Genomic DNA, 21,013 nt, shown 5'->3' on the forward strand with positions numbered 1-21,013 from the left:
ATCCTGTGTTGTGGAATTGGTTAAATGTTTTGACTATGAATCATTCAGAGGAAACAGAGTTATGTCAAAATTTTTCATTTTCGGAACATGTTTTACAAAAGTCTGATAATGATTATGCAAAAGAGCGTTTCAACAGAAGAGTTATATTGATGTTTTTCATACAATTTGTCATGAATGACCATAATAATTACCCATTTCATATCATTCATGCTGGTATAATAAAACAGCTATCAAATTCCCCAAAGCTGATGGAAATGTTTAACCAAAGTGGTTGGTGTGTTGGCTTAAAAACATATGATCGCTTTTCTTGGAGAAATTGTTTCAAAAAATCTGACAAACCAAAGTCATTGCTTGATGAAACATTTACTGTAGTCTCAATTGACAACATAGATTCTCTGTCGCCTTATGCTGCGGTAACTCTGTCCAATCAAGAGAAGGGAGGCCGTAGCTGGCATGGTACATCAGTGATGGCTCAACAGCCATTGCCCATTTCTGAAAAATTAAATCATTTTGAAAAGCTTGAACAGCATACCAACCTCACCGTGGTGAAAACGTATGGGTGTGGTCGTTGTTTTACAGATGCCTCGCAATTTGTGGGAAGGCTGATCTTTTAAATTGCATACTGAAATGTAATTGGTCTACCCCAAGACCCAGAATTATTTCAATTGGAGACATCTTTAGCCGATCAATTGCGACATGCCATTGCAAATTTCATGAGTGCAAGTATTGACATTCTAAAAAACTTGCCAGAACAAGCTCAACCTCTCTTGCTTGAAAATCGAGATGGCGAGTTTGATGAATCTTTTGAGGCGCGCATTGCCAAAAACTATAATTCCAGCACATTTGCTGGATCACTTGAAATAACAGTGGCAGCTTTTTTGCTTAAAACACAAATTCAAGTTTATCAGTATTCATCATGCAATATCCAACAAAAAATAGCTGACTACCCCACACATTTTTTTAATTGTGCACCACCCATCAGATTGTTATATACACATGATTCTAATGGTATTGCTGGTCATTTTGATCTCTTAAGTTCAAGTGATGAATTTGAACAACTTGATTTTCTTGACAATTCTGGTGAAGGAGACACAGTATACGAGAAGTGGACAATAAGTAATTTAGCTGCAGATTCCAACTCTGGTAATGTGACTCTTTCTGAAGCACTAACTGGAAGTGATTCTCATGTGTTTGATCCAGAGTCTGAGCCTGATAGTGTTGAAAATGCAGGTACATACACAAGTGAGCAAGGAAAGAAGGCAAACACATTAAGAAAACCATACAGGCAACTGTTTTCATTCCGTAAAGAGAAATCAAATTTTATTCCTGGAAAAGCTGACTTTGTGCAGCCACTCTACAAAACATTTTTAGCGCCATCAATTATGTCTTGATGTTTTTAGCCCATCTGTTAATGAAATCTTTCAGAGTGGTGTTCTGTCCAATAAGATGTTGTTGTATATATTGGAAAGGTACAGTAAAATTAAATGTAACCTTAAAAATACTCTTCTCCCTACTTTGAAATGTAAGCTTGCACTTGAACAGTCACCCACTTGTGAAAAATCTAGATGTGGTTATCTGAGCATTCTTGATGAAAAAGCAGATTGTGTTGCTACTGTCAAAATGGTTTTGCATGATCTTAGCCAAAGGTTTCAACTTTCTAAAGTATTGAATCATCTTGTTGTAATAGGGGATATGAAGACATTTCAATACATCAATCAAGTGAAACTGGAATATGGCAGTGCTATGGACTGGGTTATCCCTTACGTTGGGGATTGGCACGTCCTCAAAAATTTCCAAGAGGTGATCATGAAAATCTATTGGGATGCTGGGTTGAAAGATTTGGCAAAGAAAACACATTTTAGCATGAACTTGTCAAAATTACAACATTGTGGTAATTTCAAGAAGACCCATAGATTTCTAATGCAGTCTTACGAATCCATATACATGTTTCAATTAAAAATGTTTTTTGCGCAAAGAACCAATAGTGATGCCTCGTTGTCTAATGATGACATTTTACAAAAAACAAAGGAAGTTTTAAACACCTTGGTTGCACCTAATTTTTCAGATATGGCTTCATTTTTGAATGCGCAGAAACAATTGGAAGATGCATTATTTCCCTTCTTCCGGGAGGAGATGGATGAATACCGCTCTACTATGTCCAAAAAGTACAAAACATTTGCATTTTGGAATAGGTTTTTAAATGTTGACATGTTTGCATACATAGAATTTTATATTTCGCTTCGCACTAGAAATTGGATTGGCCGTCTTTCTGCTGTGAAAAAGATGTGCACACTTTTTCATGCATTTGACCGCTACAATTACAGCAAGTGGCTTTCTGTACACTTGAGTCAAATGTTTGGCCTGCCAGATTATATTTTGAAACATTTTGAGAATGGCGCATTTGCATGTAGCATATCTGGCATTAATTTTTCTTGTGTAGGCTTAGATGAATGGCATGAGATGGGTATCAACAAGCATGTAAAATCAGTTATAGTGAAAAATACACCAGCAGATATCTCTTCAACAGTTCATACGCTTGAGTATGTAGCTGTTATGATCAACAATTATGACAATCAAGTAGCACACAAGCATAAAAGAGAAAAACTACTATGCATAGAGATCTTTCTCCCACAGTCATAATTGCTGATCATGACAACATTTGTGCCTATTTTCAAAAAATGGAAGAAAGTAACATTTTCTCCACTCATAGTGAACATCTGTTCCATGCTTTTACTGGTGTGGAGGTTTCCCCAGGGGTTGAGAAGGACTTGACTAGCTATGGCGAAATTGGCACAGCATCTTTTGAGGCATATGTTGAGTCAAGAATTCTGAAAGAGACAAGTGTAAAGCACACAGTCATTAAAAACATAGACTAAAAACATTTTCCTAAAAGAAGTACACCAAACGTAGAATTTCAAGCATGGAAAAAGAACGCAAAATTATTACCAAGTGTTTTAAGCAGAACCATCAATCTCTTGAGTGAGGGGGTTCTATAGAATCTCAAGTATTGCAGTACATTGAAACCCCGAGCAATTTGTAATGAAAACAACACCCCTGTTACTGGCAGGAAGAGCATCACATATGGGTACTTCCACAAAAGATATGAAGATGCATCTCCTGTCATTGTTGAGACTTTGCCAAGTCCCCAGGTAAATTGGTGTATTATTTTAGAAGGCATGAATCTCATTTATAAAGATCCTAGAGGTGTTAAAACATTTCATGATTTTGCTTTGAGATTGATTAAGGAATGGGTCCTGCCTTATTACAGAGCTGGCTATCAAGAGGTAAGAGTGTTATTTGATCAAAGTGGCACACAGGGTTTATCCCCCAAAGTTATTGAACAGGGTAGACGTGACCAAAATGCGAAGATATTGCTGCTTTCAATGTACCAATAAATGATCAAACACCTTTACCAAATCTGGCATCCTCTAAAGCATGGTCAAGTTTCTTAAAAAATAGGCGAAATAAACATTTGGTGTGTGTGTATATGTTTGAGACATTTTTGAAAATTGTTCAACCAAAGCTCATAAGAACATCAAAATCTTTCATAGTTTCTGGTGGGTTTCACCGAGCTTTGGGCATTGAAAGCCCCGTCACAATATGTGCCGATTCAAATGGGCAACGGCCATATCATTTTCAATGTAATCATGAAGAAAGTGACACTCAAATATGGCTTCATGTGCATGATACAAAAGCTATCAACATTCTTATAAGATCTGTCGACCGTGATATTGCCATGGTGGGATTGCCGCTAATGACAATGTTTGTAAATAAACAAGTGTATATACAATATGATTCATCAAAAAGTGGTAAATATTTAAATATGAACAATTTACGAGAAGCTGTGAACAGTGATGACACTCTTGCAGAAATTGATGTAAACCTTAGATGTAAAATAGTGCAATGTTTGTATGTCAGTTCTGGTTGTGATTTTGTTTCATATTTTAAGGAAAAAGGGAAATCAACATTTTTTAACACACTCTTTCAGTATGCTAGCTTCATTAATTGTGGTGAAAGCACTTTAGCTCATTCATCATTGCATGCATTTTATCGACTTGTAGGGTGTGTGTTTTTAATGCAAATCGTGTTTCACTTCATGAGTTTGATACACCTGAAGAGCTCTTCAAGAGTTTCTCAAGGAACAATTTGGATGAGCAACATTCATTATTTTTAGAAAGAATAAGAAAAGCCAGTTGGCAAGGGACGTATGAGCACGAACTTCTTCCAACTCTAGAGGCCTTAGAATTTCATTGGAAGCGATCCTGTTGGGTGACAACAGTGTGGGGTAAAGCGCTGGAAGAAGATTTTGATTATCCACAATTGACCTCATATGGGTGGGAAGTGAATGATGATGGGTTGGTGTCTGTTGTGTGGGATACCATCGAAAATATGCAGAAAGTAAGGGACAATGTTATATTTTTAACCAAAGGTTGTGGGTGCAAAAGCGAAAAAAACAGGTGTGTTACAGGACGCTGCAGTTGCTTCAAAAATAAGAAGAAATGTGGCCCTGGGTGCTCTTGCAAGTTTTGTGAAAATACCTCGAAAAATACTCAAGTCCCAAGTCAGGTGGTTCATGAAAATGCTTCCAGTGGTCAAGTTGACATAAATGTAGTGGGAGATCATCATTTGAGAAGTGATCATGAATCGGAATCTGGACGGCGAGGAATTACAGTCGGATTCAGAATCAGGGGAATACATGTCAGATGACAGTATTGAGGAGAAAGAGGAAGATGAAAGACCATTCATAAACTCACTCATGGAATGCAATGTGTATAGTAGTGATGAAGAGCAGGAATAACATTTTGGTTTAAATGTCCATGGAACAGATTGATAAGAAAACAACTCAGTGTTACGATGTCCATGTATTACAATTCATTTCCTTCCTCGTGGTGCTATATTATTATACCAAAGAATAACTGACAATATTGTGTAAAATTGACAAACTGTAAGCAGCTGTGTATTCCATACTATAACCTTGATTTGGTGGCAACTGTAAAACTTCTTATACTTTAATAGTTACGCTATGATGTTTTTGTGTTAAAACAAGTTATTACAAAATGTAACTATTACTATTAGCTACAAGTTAAACCGGTGCTATAAAAATGACAAAGCCAACAAATGATACATGTACATGTAGGGATTAGGCAACAAAAAACCATGTTCTACAGGGGAACAGGCCTTCAAGTATTTCAGGAATTTTTTTAGCAAATGGCTCTAAAATCACCAAAATCAGTCAATAAATTGCATTTTTTTTGTGAAGTTTTTTTTCATCTCTTAGTACACATTTTTCAGTCAACCAAATTTATATTCATACAGCGATTTCTGTCAAACTCGATCCTCTTGATCCAAACCAAAAAAATAAAAAGAATCTCAAAAACGAACAATCTGGGTCGGTCGGGCCGTGGGCGCACCCATAGAACATGTTTTTGTTGCCTTATTACCAATTTATAAGTGCTATACAAAATGTGTGTGAAATTGACAAAACATGAGCAGCTTATAAATGTACACTTGATAATTATACAGTATTATGTGTGCCTAATTATATTGTTCTTAAACTGAACATGCAAAAGAAGTATCCTTGCCTAGTTATGGTTTGTACTTATTGTAAAAAGCAAGTAAAGTTATATTTCAGTAACCTATTTATTAAGAAGTATTATATTTTTGTTTTGTTTATTTTGTGCTATTAACCTTTTAAACAGTATTATATTTTTGTTTTGTTTATTTTATGTTTTTTTAACTACTTTGTATTTGTGACAGAATGTTATTGGTGTTTTAAAAGAAAAATAAAACATTTAAGTTGATTTTAAACCAAGTGTTTATGAAGATTTTTCTGTAAGACTGCTGTTAGATAAACAAAAGATATAATCCAAAAATGCATACCTATGCACTTAGGGATCTGTGCAATAATTACAATTAAAAAATTATATTTATCCTTGATGCCCCTGTGCATGTGCCAAATGTTTGGGTTCTTTCCCAAACCAATTTTCAAAACTATCGTCTTGATTTTATTTAAAATGTGTTTTATAAATGTGGCAAATATCGCTTGCCCTCCCCTTTTAACTTGCCGAAAATTGCTTAATTTGCTCCCCATGTTTGCAAAAAAAAAAAAAATTATTGCACATCCTTAAAAATAGAAAAAATGCCAAAAGTGGCTTGTGACCCCCCCATCATGGTCACTGCCCCCCCTATGTGATGCCCATGCTTCACCACTGGTCAGTTGTTTTTTGCCCCATGTTCCACCACTGTTCAGATTTTTTTTCCTTTCCCAAGAGAACAAAAAATATTGAAATTTACATTCGTTTTATTTTTTGAATTCCCCGGTTGAATTCACAGAATACAATCAAAAACATAATAAAATTATTCAAAGTCTGAAGTAATACAAATGATTTTCTTCGTGCGTCTGGTTTTTTTAAAAAGATATTCTTGTTAATCACGCCAGGTCAGGAGGTCATCCACCCAGCCAATTACGCATGCGCGGTAACGACTATCTATGCCCTTGGAGTACTATTTATAGCTCCATGGTAAACAAACATTTTCGTAATTCACGAAGTAGACATGGCCTTATAAAAACCTTATTCTTGACTCTCTTTCTTAAATTCATCCGTTTAAAATGGAATTATATGGAAGTATAAACTCTACCAAAAGTGTGATATTTGTTTCGATGTGCTTGGATGGCGAGAAATGGTGGAAATTAACATTTTTCGTCGGGCGTAAATAAATGAGATATATATTTCACATAAATGGCAAGTAAATTCACGATTTTTACTAAATTATGAACATTTCATAGTAAAAATGTTTTCCCTTCACATTGATACCAAAATTGTGAAATTTGACCAACATAATCGGCCACATTCGTTGAATGAAAATAGGTCTGAAAAATTGACCGCCCGGTAAATGACCTGTGCACGCGGAGTTGTAGCACACAAAACAGAGCGGTATCTCCGTGCATGGCCACTGACTGGATGGCTCCAAATTGGAAAACTTGATAAAAGTTTTAACTTTTCTTAACTTTTTAAAACTTTTTTCAATCAACAAACTGGTATTTGCTGGACTAACATTGTGTGTCATCTGACTGTCAGGTGGAGCAGATAATTTGCTCAAGTGATCTCTGACAGAGGGGCTTAGGGTTGATCCAAACACAATTAGATTAGGGGTAGGTTAAACAGTCTTTTAAAAAGGGTGATGTTTCATATTTGTTCGGGAACAAGCTTATTTGATGCAGTATCATCTCCTGACACCATTTTCATCGAAATCGGCGAAAAAATGAGTTGGTGCCGGCTAAAACAAGTATTTGGACAGGGGGAGTCTGTTTTATGCAAAGCGCCCTCACATCCATATTTGGACGTAAAACAGCCATTTTAAGAAAACAACAACTCCAATTTTTATGCAACTTTCCCAAATGGAATTCTAAACATCAATTACATACAAATCAGCAACTTTAACAGAATTAGGCATATAATAATTATTATTGTCAAAGATATTGATTTACAGACCCCCCCCCCTTTCCAAATATTTATTTTGGCCGGCACCAACTCATTTTTTGGCTGATTTGGATGAAAATGGTGTCAAAATGCTCAGGAGATCATACTGCATCAAATAAGCCTGTTCCCTAAGAAATTTGAAAAATCGTGATTCCTTAACCCACCACTAATTAGATACTTGTTAGGCACCAGAACCAAATTAGTTTGATATTTGCATCGACCATCGATGCTGCTTCGATGCTTGTTATTAACGAACTATCAACTAATTAATCAGAATTAATGCTAAATTTATATTGGTCAATATCAATACATGCAAAACTCCATACATGTATGATATCAAAATTAGCAAAAGTCAATCATAAATAATAAGGATCAAACAAGCATCGATGGTCGATCGAAAGATCAAACTAATTTGTTTCTATTGCCTAACTGAACTTGAAGTTGAACTTGACTAAGTATTATTCTCAATGTTGTTATTTTTCAGTTACATCAGTTAAGAAAGACTGCCAGACAGAGAGGTGTCAACCTTATGCTCCTACCAGCAACATTCTCCAGACACAAGGCTAACACTTCAGGCTTCAAACAAATGTAAGTTTGGTACACTGTATTCCCATCTGCACCGGCTGGAGTTGGAAACTTACTTGATACATTGAGCAGGTTTCTGTAATAAACATAGTCTCAATTTGTGCTCCTTCGTCACTAAACTAAAAGTATGTCTTTTCCGATTGGCCCGAACTGAACCCCAAATTTATTTGGGTTGAATCATCGGTCAATCAACCACTAGACTTCAATGGTTGATTGACAGCCATGTAGTGATATAAATCCACATTGCATGCAAATACCCGCTGCAGCTTCTCTGGTATGAAAAAGATGATATCAGATGATTGGCGCCTCCATGGCCGCCACCCTATTATAACTGTTGCCCTTGTGATTTTCAAGTTTAGCTACACTAGACACATCCTGTAGATTTCAAATGGAGTCTTCCACTGAGGTAACACCATTTGAAATTCACACTCCCTGTGTAGAAGATTAAGGTCATGTCTTCCATAATGGGTGTATGGATTTCAACTGGAATAACCCAATGCCAATTTATGGAGAAACTTTTGATGAATATTTGAGTATTTTGTGTTGTTCTCACAGAAGCAAAGGAAGGTCCGTTTTTCATTGGAGGGTAGAGTGGCAGTTTCCACAATGCGATGTGACCTATGTCAATGATGGGTAAGTTGTATGGGGGTGTGTGAGGGTGTGTGTCTTTCATAGGAGGGTAGAGTGGCAGTTTCCACAATGCGATGTGACCTATGTCAATGATGGGTAAGTTGTATGGGGGTGTGTGAGGGTGTGTGTCTTTCATTGGAGGGTAGAGTGGCAGTTTCCACAATGCGATGTGACCTATGTCAATGATGGGTAAGTTGTATGAGGGTGTGTGTCTTTCATAGGAGGGTAGAGTGGCAGTTTCCACAATGCGATGTGACCCATGTCAATGATGGGTAAGTTGTATGGGGGTGTGTGAGGGTGTGTGTCTTTCATAGGAGGGTAGAGTGGCAGTTTCCACAATGCGATGTGACCTATGTCAATGATGAGTAAGTTGTATGGGGGTGTGTGAGGGTGTGTGTCTTTCATAGGAGGGTAGAGTGGCAGTTTCCACAATGCGATGTGACCTATGTCAATGATGGGTAAGTTGTATGGGGTGTGTGAGGGTGTGTGTCTTTCATAGGAGGGTAGAGTGGCAGTTTCCACAATGCGATGTGACCTATGTCAATGATGGGTAAGTTGTATGGGGGTGTGTGTCTTTCATAGGAGGGTAGAGTGGCAGTTTCCACAATGCGACGTGACCTATGTCAATGATGGGTAAGTTGTATGGGGGTGTGTGAGGGTGTGTGTCTTTCATAGGAGGGTAGAGTGGCAGTTTCCACAATGCGACGTGACCTATGTCAATGATGGGTAAGTTGTATGGGGGGTGTGTGAGGGTGTGTGTTTCATAGGAGGGTAGAGTGGCAGTTTCCACAATGCGACGTGACCTATGTCAATGATGGGTAAGTTGTATGGGGGTGTGTGAGGGTGTGTGTCTTTCATAGGAGGGTAGAGTGGCAGTTTCCACAATGCGATGTGACCTATGTCAATGATGGGTAAGTTGTATGGGGTGTGTGTGAGGGTGTGTGTCTTTCATTGGAGGGTAGAGTGGCAGTTTCCACAATGCGATGTGACCTATGTCAATGATGGGTAAGTTGTATGGGGGTGTGTGTCTTTCATTGGAGGGTAGAGTGGCAGTTTCCACAATGCAACGTGACCTATGTCAATGATGGGTAAGTTGTATGGGGGTGTGTGAGGGTGTGTGTCTTTCATAGGAGGGTAGAGTGGCAGTTTCCACAATGCGACGTGACCTATGTCAATGATGGGTAAGTTGTATGGGGGTGTGTGAGGGTGTGTGTCTTGTGTCTTTCATAGGAGGGTAGAGTGGCAGTTTCCACAATGCGATGTGACCTATGTCAATGATGGGTAAGTTGTATGGGGGTGTGTGAGGGTGTGTGTCTTTCATAGGAGGGTAGAGTGGCAGTTTCCACAATGCGATGTGACCTATGTCAATGATGGGTAAGTTGTATGGGGTGTGTGTCTTTCATAGGAGGGTAGAGTGGCAGTTTCCACAATGCGACGTGACCTATGTCAATGATGGGTAAGTTGTATGGGGGTGTGTGAGGGTGTGTGTCTTTCATAGGAGGGTAGAGTGGCAGTTTCCACAATGCGACGTGACCTATGTCAATGATGGGTAAGTTGTATGGGGGTGTGTGAGGGTGTGTGTCTTTCATAGGAGGGTAGAGTGGCAGTTTCCACAATGCGACGTGACCTATGTCAATGATGGGTAAGTTGTATGGGGGTGTGTGAGGGTGTGTGTCTTTCATAGGAGGGTAGAGTGGCAGTTTCCACAATGCGATGTGACCTATGTCAATGATGGGTAAGTTGTATGGGGGTGTGTGAGGGTGTGTGTCTTTCATAGGAGGGTAGAGTGGCAGTTTCCACAATGCGACGTGACCTATGTCAATGATGGGTAAGTTGTATGGGGGTGTGTGAGGGTGTGTGTCTTTCATAGGAGGGTAGAGTGGCAGTTTCCATAATGCGATGTGACCTACTGTAAAAGTAGAAATTTTCGCGAGGTTTTTATTTTCGCGAATTTCGCGAGTGGACATAAAATCGCGAAAATAAAAACTCGCGAAAATAACCTTTTGCATTAGGTTTCTATTGTATCAATATCAAAACCGTGAAATTTAATTCTTGCGCAATTGACAAAATCTTCAAAATCGCGAAAATATCTTCTCGCGAAAATATTGACTTTTACAGTATGTCAATGATGGGTAAGTTGTATGGGGGTGTGTGAGGGTGTGTGTCTTTCATTGGAGGGTAGAGTGGCAGTTTCCACAATGCGATGTGACCTATGTCAATGATGGGTAAGTTGTATGGGGGTGTGTGTCTTTCATTGGAGGGTAGAGTGGCAGTTTCCACAATGCGACATGACCTATGTCAATGATGGGTAAGTTGTATGGGGGTGTGTGAGGGTGTGTGTCTTTCATAGGAGGGTAGAGTGGCAGATTCCACAATGCGACGTGACCTATGTCAATGATGGGTAAGTTGTATGGGGGGTGTGAGGGTGTGTGTCTTTCATAGGAGGGTAGAGTGGCAGTTTCCACAATGCGACGTGACCTATGTCAATGATGGGTAAGTTGTATGGGGGGTGTGAGGGTGTGTGTCTTTCATAGGAGGGTAGAGTGGCAGTTTCCACAATGCGATGTGACCTATGTCAATGATGAGTAAGTTGTATGGGGGTGTGTGTGGGGTAGAGTGGCAGTTTCCACAATGTGATGTGACCTATGTCAATGATGGGTAAGTTGTATGGGGTGTGTGAGGGTGTGTGTCTTTCAGTGGAGGGTAGGGTGGCAGTTTTCACAATACAAGTGACTTACATCAGTGATTTGTTAGGTGTGTAGAGTGTGGGGGTTGTTGTGTAGGCCACCCATCTGCCCGTGAATAACTTCATAAATATGTCACCACTAATGTCTGTTAATTGGGTAATATATAAAAACTATCCTAAGCATACAATGATGGGGAATTGATAAACTGTATTAGCAGCAACATGCTTGAGGGGGGAGGGACTCAATCCCTCACTGTGCCTCGCTGCCAGAGAACTAAAAAAGAAGCTCATTTTCCATAAATGTTGGCTTTATTTTCCAGTATTCATATGCAACATCAGAATTTCCATTTGACATAAAAATGACATATTGAAATCCAACTTTTTTGTTCATTCTGCATCACAGGGTACCAGAAACATCCACATTAAGAATAGCTTTAGAGGAATACATTGATCCAACCAAAGCCAATCCTGTGTATAAACAAAGGTAATGGTTTTATTTTGACTTATATTCTGTTTGATTGGTGCATTTATACCACATGACCATGTATCATCTATTTGATTGGTGCATTTATACCACATGACCATGTATCATCTATTTGATGGGTATATTTATACCACATAACCATGCATCATCTATATCATAACCATGTATCATGTATTTGATTTTGGTTGTCCGAAAATATTTTTGGTTGTCCGAAATTTTAATGAACTTTTAAAGTTGCACTCCAAGTTTAAAACATACACTGCCGCCTAAATTCACATATCACACACTTTCCCCAAACTCACCTTGTTGCTAATAAAATATCAAATGTATCCAAGAAAATACAGGTTGTATGTTCATCAATTATTTATTATCAATAAATCCATGTTTGTGCCGAATTTTATGCTTAAAATCCATCAGAATTCATGATTTTTTTTCAAGAAGTCAAGATATGTACGCAAAAATCTCCTTTGAAATATACCTCATTAATTATTCATGAGCTCATAGGGAAATCCCCCGGAAGAGACAATGAAACCGATCTGATCTGAATATTTTTTATTCACAAATAATTGCCTCGTGTCTTGAAACTTAGCAACGGTCAGAGGTCAGATTTTTTGCCAGGGTTTTTGCTGACAGCCAGTTTTTCTTTAGACATGATTTTACTATTGCAAGAGCTTGACAGATTTGGGAACCATGCACATCACCAGCTAGCCCTCGACCGACCGTGTGTCAAAATGCCCAAACCAGCTGTTTACATTTACCGATACATGCACATGGCCTAGATTGTAAAATACTTGCTACAAATTTATGGGAGTTTTTTACTACATTGGTCATGATTTCTTCTGAAAATTTCAAGATAATAATGCAATGCATTTTATATTAAGCTTACTCAGTAACAGTGCTGCACATTTTTATGGTTGTAATCGAACGCAAGAGACTGAACTTCCCCCGATGCATAAACTTTTTTTTTTTTCGGTATCGAGGGGCTCAATAAGTAAACAGATAATGGCTGCGGTTGAGTTTCGCAGCTGGGTTGTGGAAACACGTTTAAATTTATGTTTATTTTATTCAAAAATAGTTTCACATTTTAAATATTACCATCGGCTAAAAGGTACACACGTACAAAGGTGAGTTTTGGCTACAAATTTATGGTTGTCCGGTGGACAACCGAATCAGTATTTTTGGTTGTCCGGCGACTTTTTTAGTTGTCCCGGGCGAACGGACAACCAAAATTTCGAACGCTGCACATGACCATGTACACATTTATTTGATTGATGTACCACATGACCATTTATCACCTATTTGATTGGGAATTTAATTCAGTTTGGATACATACTCCTCTGAGCAATGACTGTCAATTTAGCCCCTTCTGTTAATCATCTTTTCACTTGGAACGTCTCCATGCATGTTTTTCATTTATACCCACTAGTTCCAGTATCCATTGAGAACACCTTAAACTCAAAACAAAGTACAAATTGGTGCGATATTATTTCTTACAGATTAAAACATTACTGTGCAGAGGGCATGGATGCAGTGAGACTGTTTATGAAGATAGAAGATTGTGATAGAGAAAAGATCAGGTATGTAAAAGGGATGTTGGTGGGCTTGTCTGTTGGAATCATATTGTGTATTTTAATTAATAATGGCGCAGCATTATTATGTATTATCCCTAACACCCTAGTTGCTTTTTGGTGAGGGGGATGGAAAGAACGAAGAAAGAAAGAAGAACAGATAACTTTTTTTTCTCGGTGCGGTTTTGACACCCTGCCCCATGTGTGCCAGACACAATGTTTCGTAACATGTTTCTAAACCCTTTTTAGGGTGTAATGTCAAAACTGCCAAGACATCTATGCGAAAAATTGCTCCCCATTCCCCTTTTGGCATGTCGAAAAATCTTGCCCCCCCCATTTTGGCCTGCCAAAAATCTTTGCCCCCCCCCCACCACCTTTGGCCTAACCAAATTGGTCATGTGCCATGGATTGAGGTCAAGGAAACTGCCAAGGTATTACATTTTCACCTTTTTTTTATATTTCTTTTTAATTTTGAGCATGTAACATGTTTTACCCTCAATTCATGCATGGCGCATGACCATAAATATTACATGTATTCTGAAATGGATACTTGACAATATCATGCTGAAACATTTATTTTGATGTCTTTGTAGGTACAATGAGTTAAAACTAGACCAAACTTTGGCGGGCAACCTGGCTCGTAAATGTGTGTTAGAGTTTCCAACTGTAATTGTTGCACTCAAAGACTCGGTCGAAGACTACTTAGATAAGCCAGGTAAGATAGCTTGGCCTAAAAGGGTGTATAAGGAAGCTTGCACCTGGGGCACTCATGTGCCTAAACAAGGATAATGGCGCAACTTGTAGCTGGGATTTATTTTGGATGGGCATAGCGGGCTCAAAAGTGGACCTCTTGTGTATTTTCCCTTCATAAAATGGCTAATTTCAACTTTTTTACTGAAAAAAAGGGCTGATGTACCACATTTTTACAGAAAAAAGTGGACAGTTTTATTTAGATTGGCATTTTGGGGACCCCTGCACTGCACCCCCTGGCTGCAGCTTTGCTGACAGATCCCTTATTTTCTTAGTTCTTATTACCTTCAACCACTTATATCTGCCTGTCATTGTGTCATCAACTTACAATTCAATTTGTTTATCATTTTCAGAACAAACCAGTACCAAGAAGACAGAAACTGATGCAAGTGATGACAATTCTTCAACACTAGAGGGCAGCAAACCACAATGATGATAACTGCCATGAGGTGTAACCACTGACTGAATGCAGCTGATGAAATAAGAGATAGAAAAGACAGAAAAAATGTCTTAGATTGCAGGTGGTTTATTTTTCAAGATACAGTGGAAAGTCATTAACACAAAATCTGTTAACACAAAAATCCTGATAACATACAATCTTTTTTAAGTCCCAAGTACAGTGGAAACTCATTATAACGAAGTTGTCAGGGACAGAGAAATTAGTTCTTTATATCCAAATTTTGTTATATCAGGGTTGTAAAAACAATAAATAACAAAAGACTTTTGTATCTTGGTTCTGGAAAAATACTTCTTTGTAACAGGGTTTTTCTTGTATCAGATTTCGTTACAATGAGGTTTTACTGTATATATTTCGTCGGGTGCATTACATAATCACGGATGTCAAACCCAGGGTCATTATATTGAGGAATGTTGATCGCAAATTTATCAAAAAATGGGCATGAGGAAAACGTTGATTAGGTAAATTGTATTGGGCATAGATTATAAACTTGCCATTAATATTCAGCAATTCATGTGTCTATTAAAAGTAGACTCTTCAAAGATATTTTCAATACGTTAAAATGTAGTAAAATCGCACATCTCTCATTATGTAATAGATCGCCAAAGTTATCCATTACTGTGTCTTGCACAATTATTTTGAGAGCTCAACATCCATCACTATGGATTTTACCGTAAAGTGTAGATCCGTCACTATGTAATGCACCCGACGGTTTTATACATGAAAAAGACCCGATAACACAAATTAAAATCCGAGGCCAAATAATGATGGATGGTGCATCAGGCCAATAGAAAAAGATTGTTTGTTTGTGCATAGACCACTTTTTATAGATGGATCGGTCTGTAAAAGGTTTTTTTCCTTTTCCCAAAAAATGACCAGCATGTCAACATTCATGCATTCTCACTCCGGCCTACAGCTTGCTAAGGACTGGAGGTGCAATCTGATAGTTCAGTTTTTGTACAAACCCCTTTCTCAAATGTGCAGATCAAATGAAGAGATGTGATGCTGCAGTCCCATTATATAATAATGGTATATCTGATGGTGGCAAATTATGAACTTCAATTGTTTTTTAGCTTCTTTGTATCAGATAATTTTTTTTGACGGAATAATCCATGATATTTGATGAAAAATAATAAAAACTTGTTTATCAGTGGGACATTTGGGAATTTGGGATGGTCGGTCGAACGAGGACAAGCAAACAATGTTGTTTTTTGTTTAATGATGGCGCATGACTGATGTTTTGACTGTGATGGTACAGATTAGGGATGTTGTCAACAAGGCTGTTGTCAACAGTATTGTTGACAAAGCAATTCTTCTGATTGTCGACAAGCATGGAAGAATTGTTGACAAAAAACGAGTCACTAAAATATTAAGAGATATTAAGCTTAAGGGGTACTACACCCCTGCCCAATTTTATGCCTATTTTTGCATTTTTCTCAAAAATTATAGCGTATTTAGGACAAGTATGATATGTATATTATAGGGGCAAGGACTACAACTACTGCACTTGAAATTTTATTTCAGTACAGACAACAGTCGTAGAGTTACAGTCAAAATTTGATCAATAAATCAATAACTACTTGCCTTGAGTTGATGAATTTTCAGTGCAGTAGTTGTAGTCCTTGCTCCTACAATATGCATATCTTACTTGTCACCAGTGCATTGAAAATGCAAAAATAGGTAAAAAAATTTGGTCAGTGGTGTAGTACCACCTTAAGCTCAACCAATGGGCTAAATTGATCCAATTTTATATCACGGTTCATTTTAAAAGTCATTTTAGTAGCGGTTCAGCAGGACAATTTGGAAATTTTGCACCCTTGGCTGGTAGCCCTCGTACGCCTCTGTAGGTTTAAAACAAGTTTGATCCATATTGAACATAAAAGCAACTGCCAATGCAGCTCTCATTAGTCTCATTTTAATACTCATGACTTAATATCAAACATGCCAATATAAATTACTTTGAACAAATAAAAAATGCCATTATTAAATTATAGCTAGAAAGGATATAATTTCCTAGGTTACTGCATAGACCCTGGAATTATTTCCAGGGTCTATGGTTACTGGTATGTCTAGATACCAGAAGTTGCAGTTTGGATTTTGGATACTTTTAAGCGCTACTTGTGGGAACTATTTCTCATGACGCCTTAATCTCTGTCATCATGTTGAAACGATATTCATGTACATGTATTGTGGGCGCCAATCGAAAGCTGAGTTCCCACATACGAGGGGGTATCCAAAAGTTTTTGACATCACCCAGAAGCGAAGGAGCTATATCGATGAAATTTTGTCAGTGTAATTACTGGTCCTTCTCTACATTATGGTCCAAAATGGTCTCATAAGTATGTTTACTTTTTTTACAGGTGGCGCTAGATGGGCAGTAGGCGCATAACCTGTAAAATGGTGAAAATTGAGGCACGCAGCGTGATTAAGTTCCTGCATTTGAAGGGTTAGGCCTACAATGCTCGGAAAATCTATGATGAAATGAAAGCTATCTACGGTGATGATTGCTCATCATATAGCACTGTTGCTTTTGTAAAGAAAAGTCCCTCACAAACATACTTTTTATGAGACTATGGAGGATTTGTCAAAGTGTAATTACTAGTCCTTATGTAATTACTAGTCCTTATGTACATTATGGTCCAAAATGGTCTCATAAGTATGTTTACTTTCTTTACAGGTGAAAAAATTAGATGTGGAGCATAACCTTTCATGATAAGATACTCCACTTTCTTGAATTTCTTCACTGTGGCCGCATCATCCGAAAGTGATGGACGCCCACTTCTTGGCTCATCTGTGAGGGACATGTGGCCAGTTTGGAAATTCCTTTTACAAAAAGCAACAGTGCCATATGATGAGCAATCATCACCGTAGATAGCTTTCATTTCATCATAAAATTTCATCGATATAGCTCCTTCGCTTCTTGGTGATGTCAAAAACTTTTGGATACCCCCTCGTACATTGCATACAACAACAAGTTGATCTGTATTAAGATGAATCGTGCAAGAAAGCTTACTAATATAGACATATCTTGTGCTTTCCTTCTTCATCTTAATATCCCAAGATGGCCCAAGAATGTGATCAAGCGTAGAGAATCTTGCGTGCAATAATTCCTCAGTAAAAGCATTTGTGATATTAAGATCAAACAATACTGCGTCAAGAGGAGAACATGGAAATTCAAGTTTAATCTTCCTTGGTGGACTCTTTCCTTATGGCTTTGCCAATGGCTTGTCTGACAGCCACTTTTCGCCGCTCGCACTCTTCCTCTTTTACAGGTGATGTGAGAATGTTAGTCAATTCAGTCTGTTTGGCAGATAGTTTGGTCAATTTGACCCTTTCCTTCCATGAAGTTGTCAGTTTTGGGTTTGCGATACAAATATTTCCAGACTCCAAATGAACACCTGTGATTGACTGAGATATGTACAGGGAAGAGCCTGCATATCTTACTTCATATCCATCAACAGTTATTTTGCCAGCGGTAGTCCGGTGGATGTTTGTGACAAAGTGATAGGCTCCATTTTCAGTAGTTTCTAGGAAACTACCACATGACCAGGGACAGGCGATTTGCGCGAAAAAAAAAACCAAATTGCGCGGAACTTTTTTTTCAGTGCAATATGTATCCCTGCCCATAGGAAAAAAAATTAGCCAATTGCGCGGAATTGCATGGACAAAAAGTTCCGCGCAAATCGCCTGTCCCTGCACATGACACAATTTCTTTACCGGTAAGTGCTGCTGATTGGTGGCCCTATGTGCAGCTTCTTCCTGGTGCATACCTGCCCTTGGTGTCTTTCTTATCTTGGTGATTGGGGTGTTTGATGAAACTTTGCTTATTTGTCGCTTTGCAGTGATATTTGCAGTTGGCATGGTAGGGACAGGAGGTATCATGACAAATACTGGGATATCTGAGTATTACAAACCTCCTCCATTAACCCTGTACAGGGTATGGCAGAAAGGATCATTGTACTTGCAAGTTACATTAGGCATGTTGTTATCACAAAAGACAATATCTCCAGCAACATAAGCATTTTGCGATTCTTGTTGAAAGTACCCCATGAGGAGGTGACAGTGTTGAAAGTAGCCCCATGAGGAGGTGACAGTGTTATTCGTTTGCTCATTGATGAATCTTCATTAATTGGTTGTCGGGCTAGAGAAAGTGGTACCCACACATTAAATTGGGTGCTACATGTATATCCTTTGTAGTTGATGAAGACCTTGCGACCATGTTGGTTGATATTCAAAACTGTCATGCACACATAATTCAAAATATACTCTCCAGGACCTGTATTTCATCGCCAATGTTTACATGCAATTCTTCTGGAAACAGATTGAAACAAAATAAACACACTTGAATTTACTACAAGTAAAATGATTCAATATTGACACAACCAAATTATACGTAGTTGGCCTGTTTTGGTCCACTTATTAAAAAATATCCACCCAATGAGTCGGGCTCGGAGTCGGTGGTTGCTTTTGCATGGTCTTATGGCAAGCCAGAATGGACATAAATGCACAATTTAACGACCTATCTATCAAACAGTTTTCAAAGGTCTTTTGTCTTCCTCTGTTTGTAAACAGACAAGGATGTAAAAATTGTCATCCTGGACAAATACATGTAGGAAAGTAACGGGTTGTATTGTACACACACTACATGTAGCTTCTATTTGTCCAGTTTGCCATCAGGATTTCGAATGGAAACAGTTCAGACCCAGAATACGATCATGTCAGTAAATGAATATTTTGTTCTGGGAGTGATGTCACACAGGCTGTGTGTTCATATTTTCTAGTGAAAAATTATAACAAATGTGGGATTTCAAATTAAAAACCTAGCAAACACAAGAATGTTTAAAACATTATAAATGCGTCAAGGGGTACTACACCCCTGCCCAATTTTGTGCCTATTTTTGCATTTTTCTCAAAAATTATAGTGCATTGGTGACAAGTAAGATATGTATATTATAGGGGCAAGGACTACAACTACTGCACTGGAAATTTTATTTCGGCACAGACAACAGCAGTTAAAAATGAGGGAAAACCAGTATTTGATCAATAAATCAATAACTACTTGCTTTGAGTTGCTGAATTTTCAGTACAGTAGTTGTAGTCCTTACCCCTATAACATACATATCGTATTTGTCACCAATGTGCTATAATTTTTTAGAAAAATGCAAAAATAGGCACAAAATTGACTAAGGGTGTAGTACCCCCTTAAGATATGCTTAAAATCATCATTATTTGCCAAAAGATAACTGCATCAGTCTTCATTTGTAAGTGGTGCAGATTATCTTTCCATTACAATTCCAATAATCTGATGATGCGTATAAACACATCAAAAGAAATAAGTCCCCTCTGAAAAGTTCATCATAACATCGTAAAGTAAAACTTTGTACCAATAAAACTTACTTAGAAATAATTACTTAGTATATGATTGTTTACTTAGTATATGATTGTTTACTAAGTGTTTTGTGCCCGGGTTTTGTGAAAATTTAAGATGTCCGTGACTGAATGACTGAATGAACCCAAATTGAAGGCAAAAACTGCCCTTTCCAAAAGTCACAAAGTAGGGCTATGCTTGTTAACTGCAAAGCGTATTGGAAAAAGGAATGGAACTGGCCATCTTACAACTCACTGTGCTGAACTCTGCATCAAGGGGGATGTGCATGGCTGAATGATCAAGAATCGATACACACACATTACAGTAAATGTTCACTTGGTGAGGATTTTAAACTGCACTCAAACACATGGGGTTTTCCATTAGTAACAAGCCATGAATCAACTTTTGTGACAAGCATAGGCCTACTTTGTGACTTTTGAAAAGGGCAGTTTTTGCCTTCAATTTAGGCTCATTCAGCCCTGAAGTCATGGAAATCTCTCATTTTCACACAGCACTTAGTAAACCGTCATATACTAGTAATTATTTCAAAGTTAGTTTTATTGGTACAAAACAAAACCTTACAATGTTATGACGACATGTTCAGAGGGGGACTTATTTCTTTTGATGTGTTTATATGGTAATATTTTGGTTTCAGTAGATGATGCACAATGTGGTCTCTGAACTTAATATTTTGACTGTATTGCTTTGTCGACATCAGATCTTGAAATTTGATGATTGTCATCAATGTAAATTCTACTCGACTGTAGATATAAAGTGGGGCCAGGGCCGGATTTACCATAGGGCCAGATGGGCCCGGGCCCCAAAAATTGCCATGTGCAGTGTGCATCTTCCATTTTAGCTGAAAAACACTATGTTTTGGGCCAAAATAGGGTACAAAAATTGCAAAATTTTGCACGCTTCGCGCGCACTGGCCCCATAGGCCTATAGCAAAATTCAGCTTCAATTTGGGCTAAGATTGAAATTTTTATCGCGTTTCGCGCGCA

General features: G+C 38.1%; 1 protein-coding gene across 1 annotated transcript in view; it reads left to right on the forward strand.

The window, feature by feature from the left end:
- LOC140139912 (box C/D snoRNA protein 1-like) overlaps positions 1-17,155 on the forward strand; it is a 33,429-nt gene extending 16,274 nt beyond the window's left edge. Inside the window, exons 5-10 of the mRNA XM_072161686.1 lie at positions 7,966-8,069; positions 8,622-8,699; positions 11,786-11,866; positions 13,363-13,443; positions 14,028-14,149; positions 14,538-17,155. Of these exons, the coding sequence (XP_072017787.1) occupies positions 7,966-8,069; positions 8,622-8,699; positions 11,786-11,866; positions 13,363-13,443; positions 14,028-14,149; positions 14,538-14,617 (546 nt within the window). The 3' untranslated portion in view covers positions 14,618-17,155. The remainder of the gene's footprint in view (positions 1-7,965; positions 8,070-8,621; positions 8,700-11,785; positions 11,867-13,362; positions 13,444-14,027; positions 14,150-14,537) is intronic.
- Positions 17,156-21,013: the final 3,858 nt, after the last annotated feature.

This window comes from Amphiura filiformis, chromosome 18, assembly GCF_039555335.1.
Source record: "Amphiura filiformis chromosome 18, Afil_fr2py, whole genome shotgun sequence".
Lineage (NCBI taxonomy): Eukaryota > Metazoa > Echinodermata > Ophiuroidea > Amphilepidida > Amphiuridae > Amphiura > Amphiura filiformis.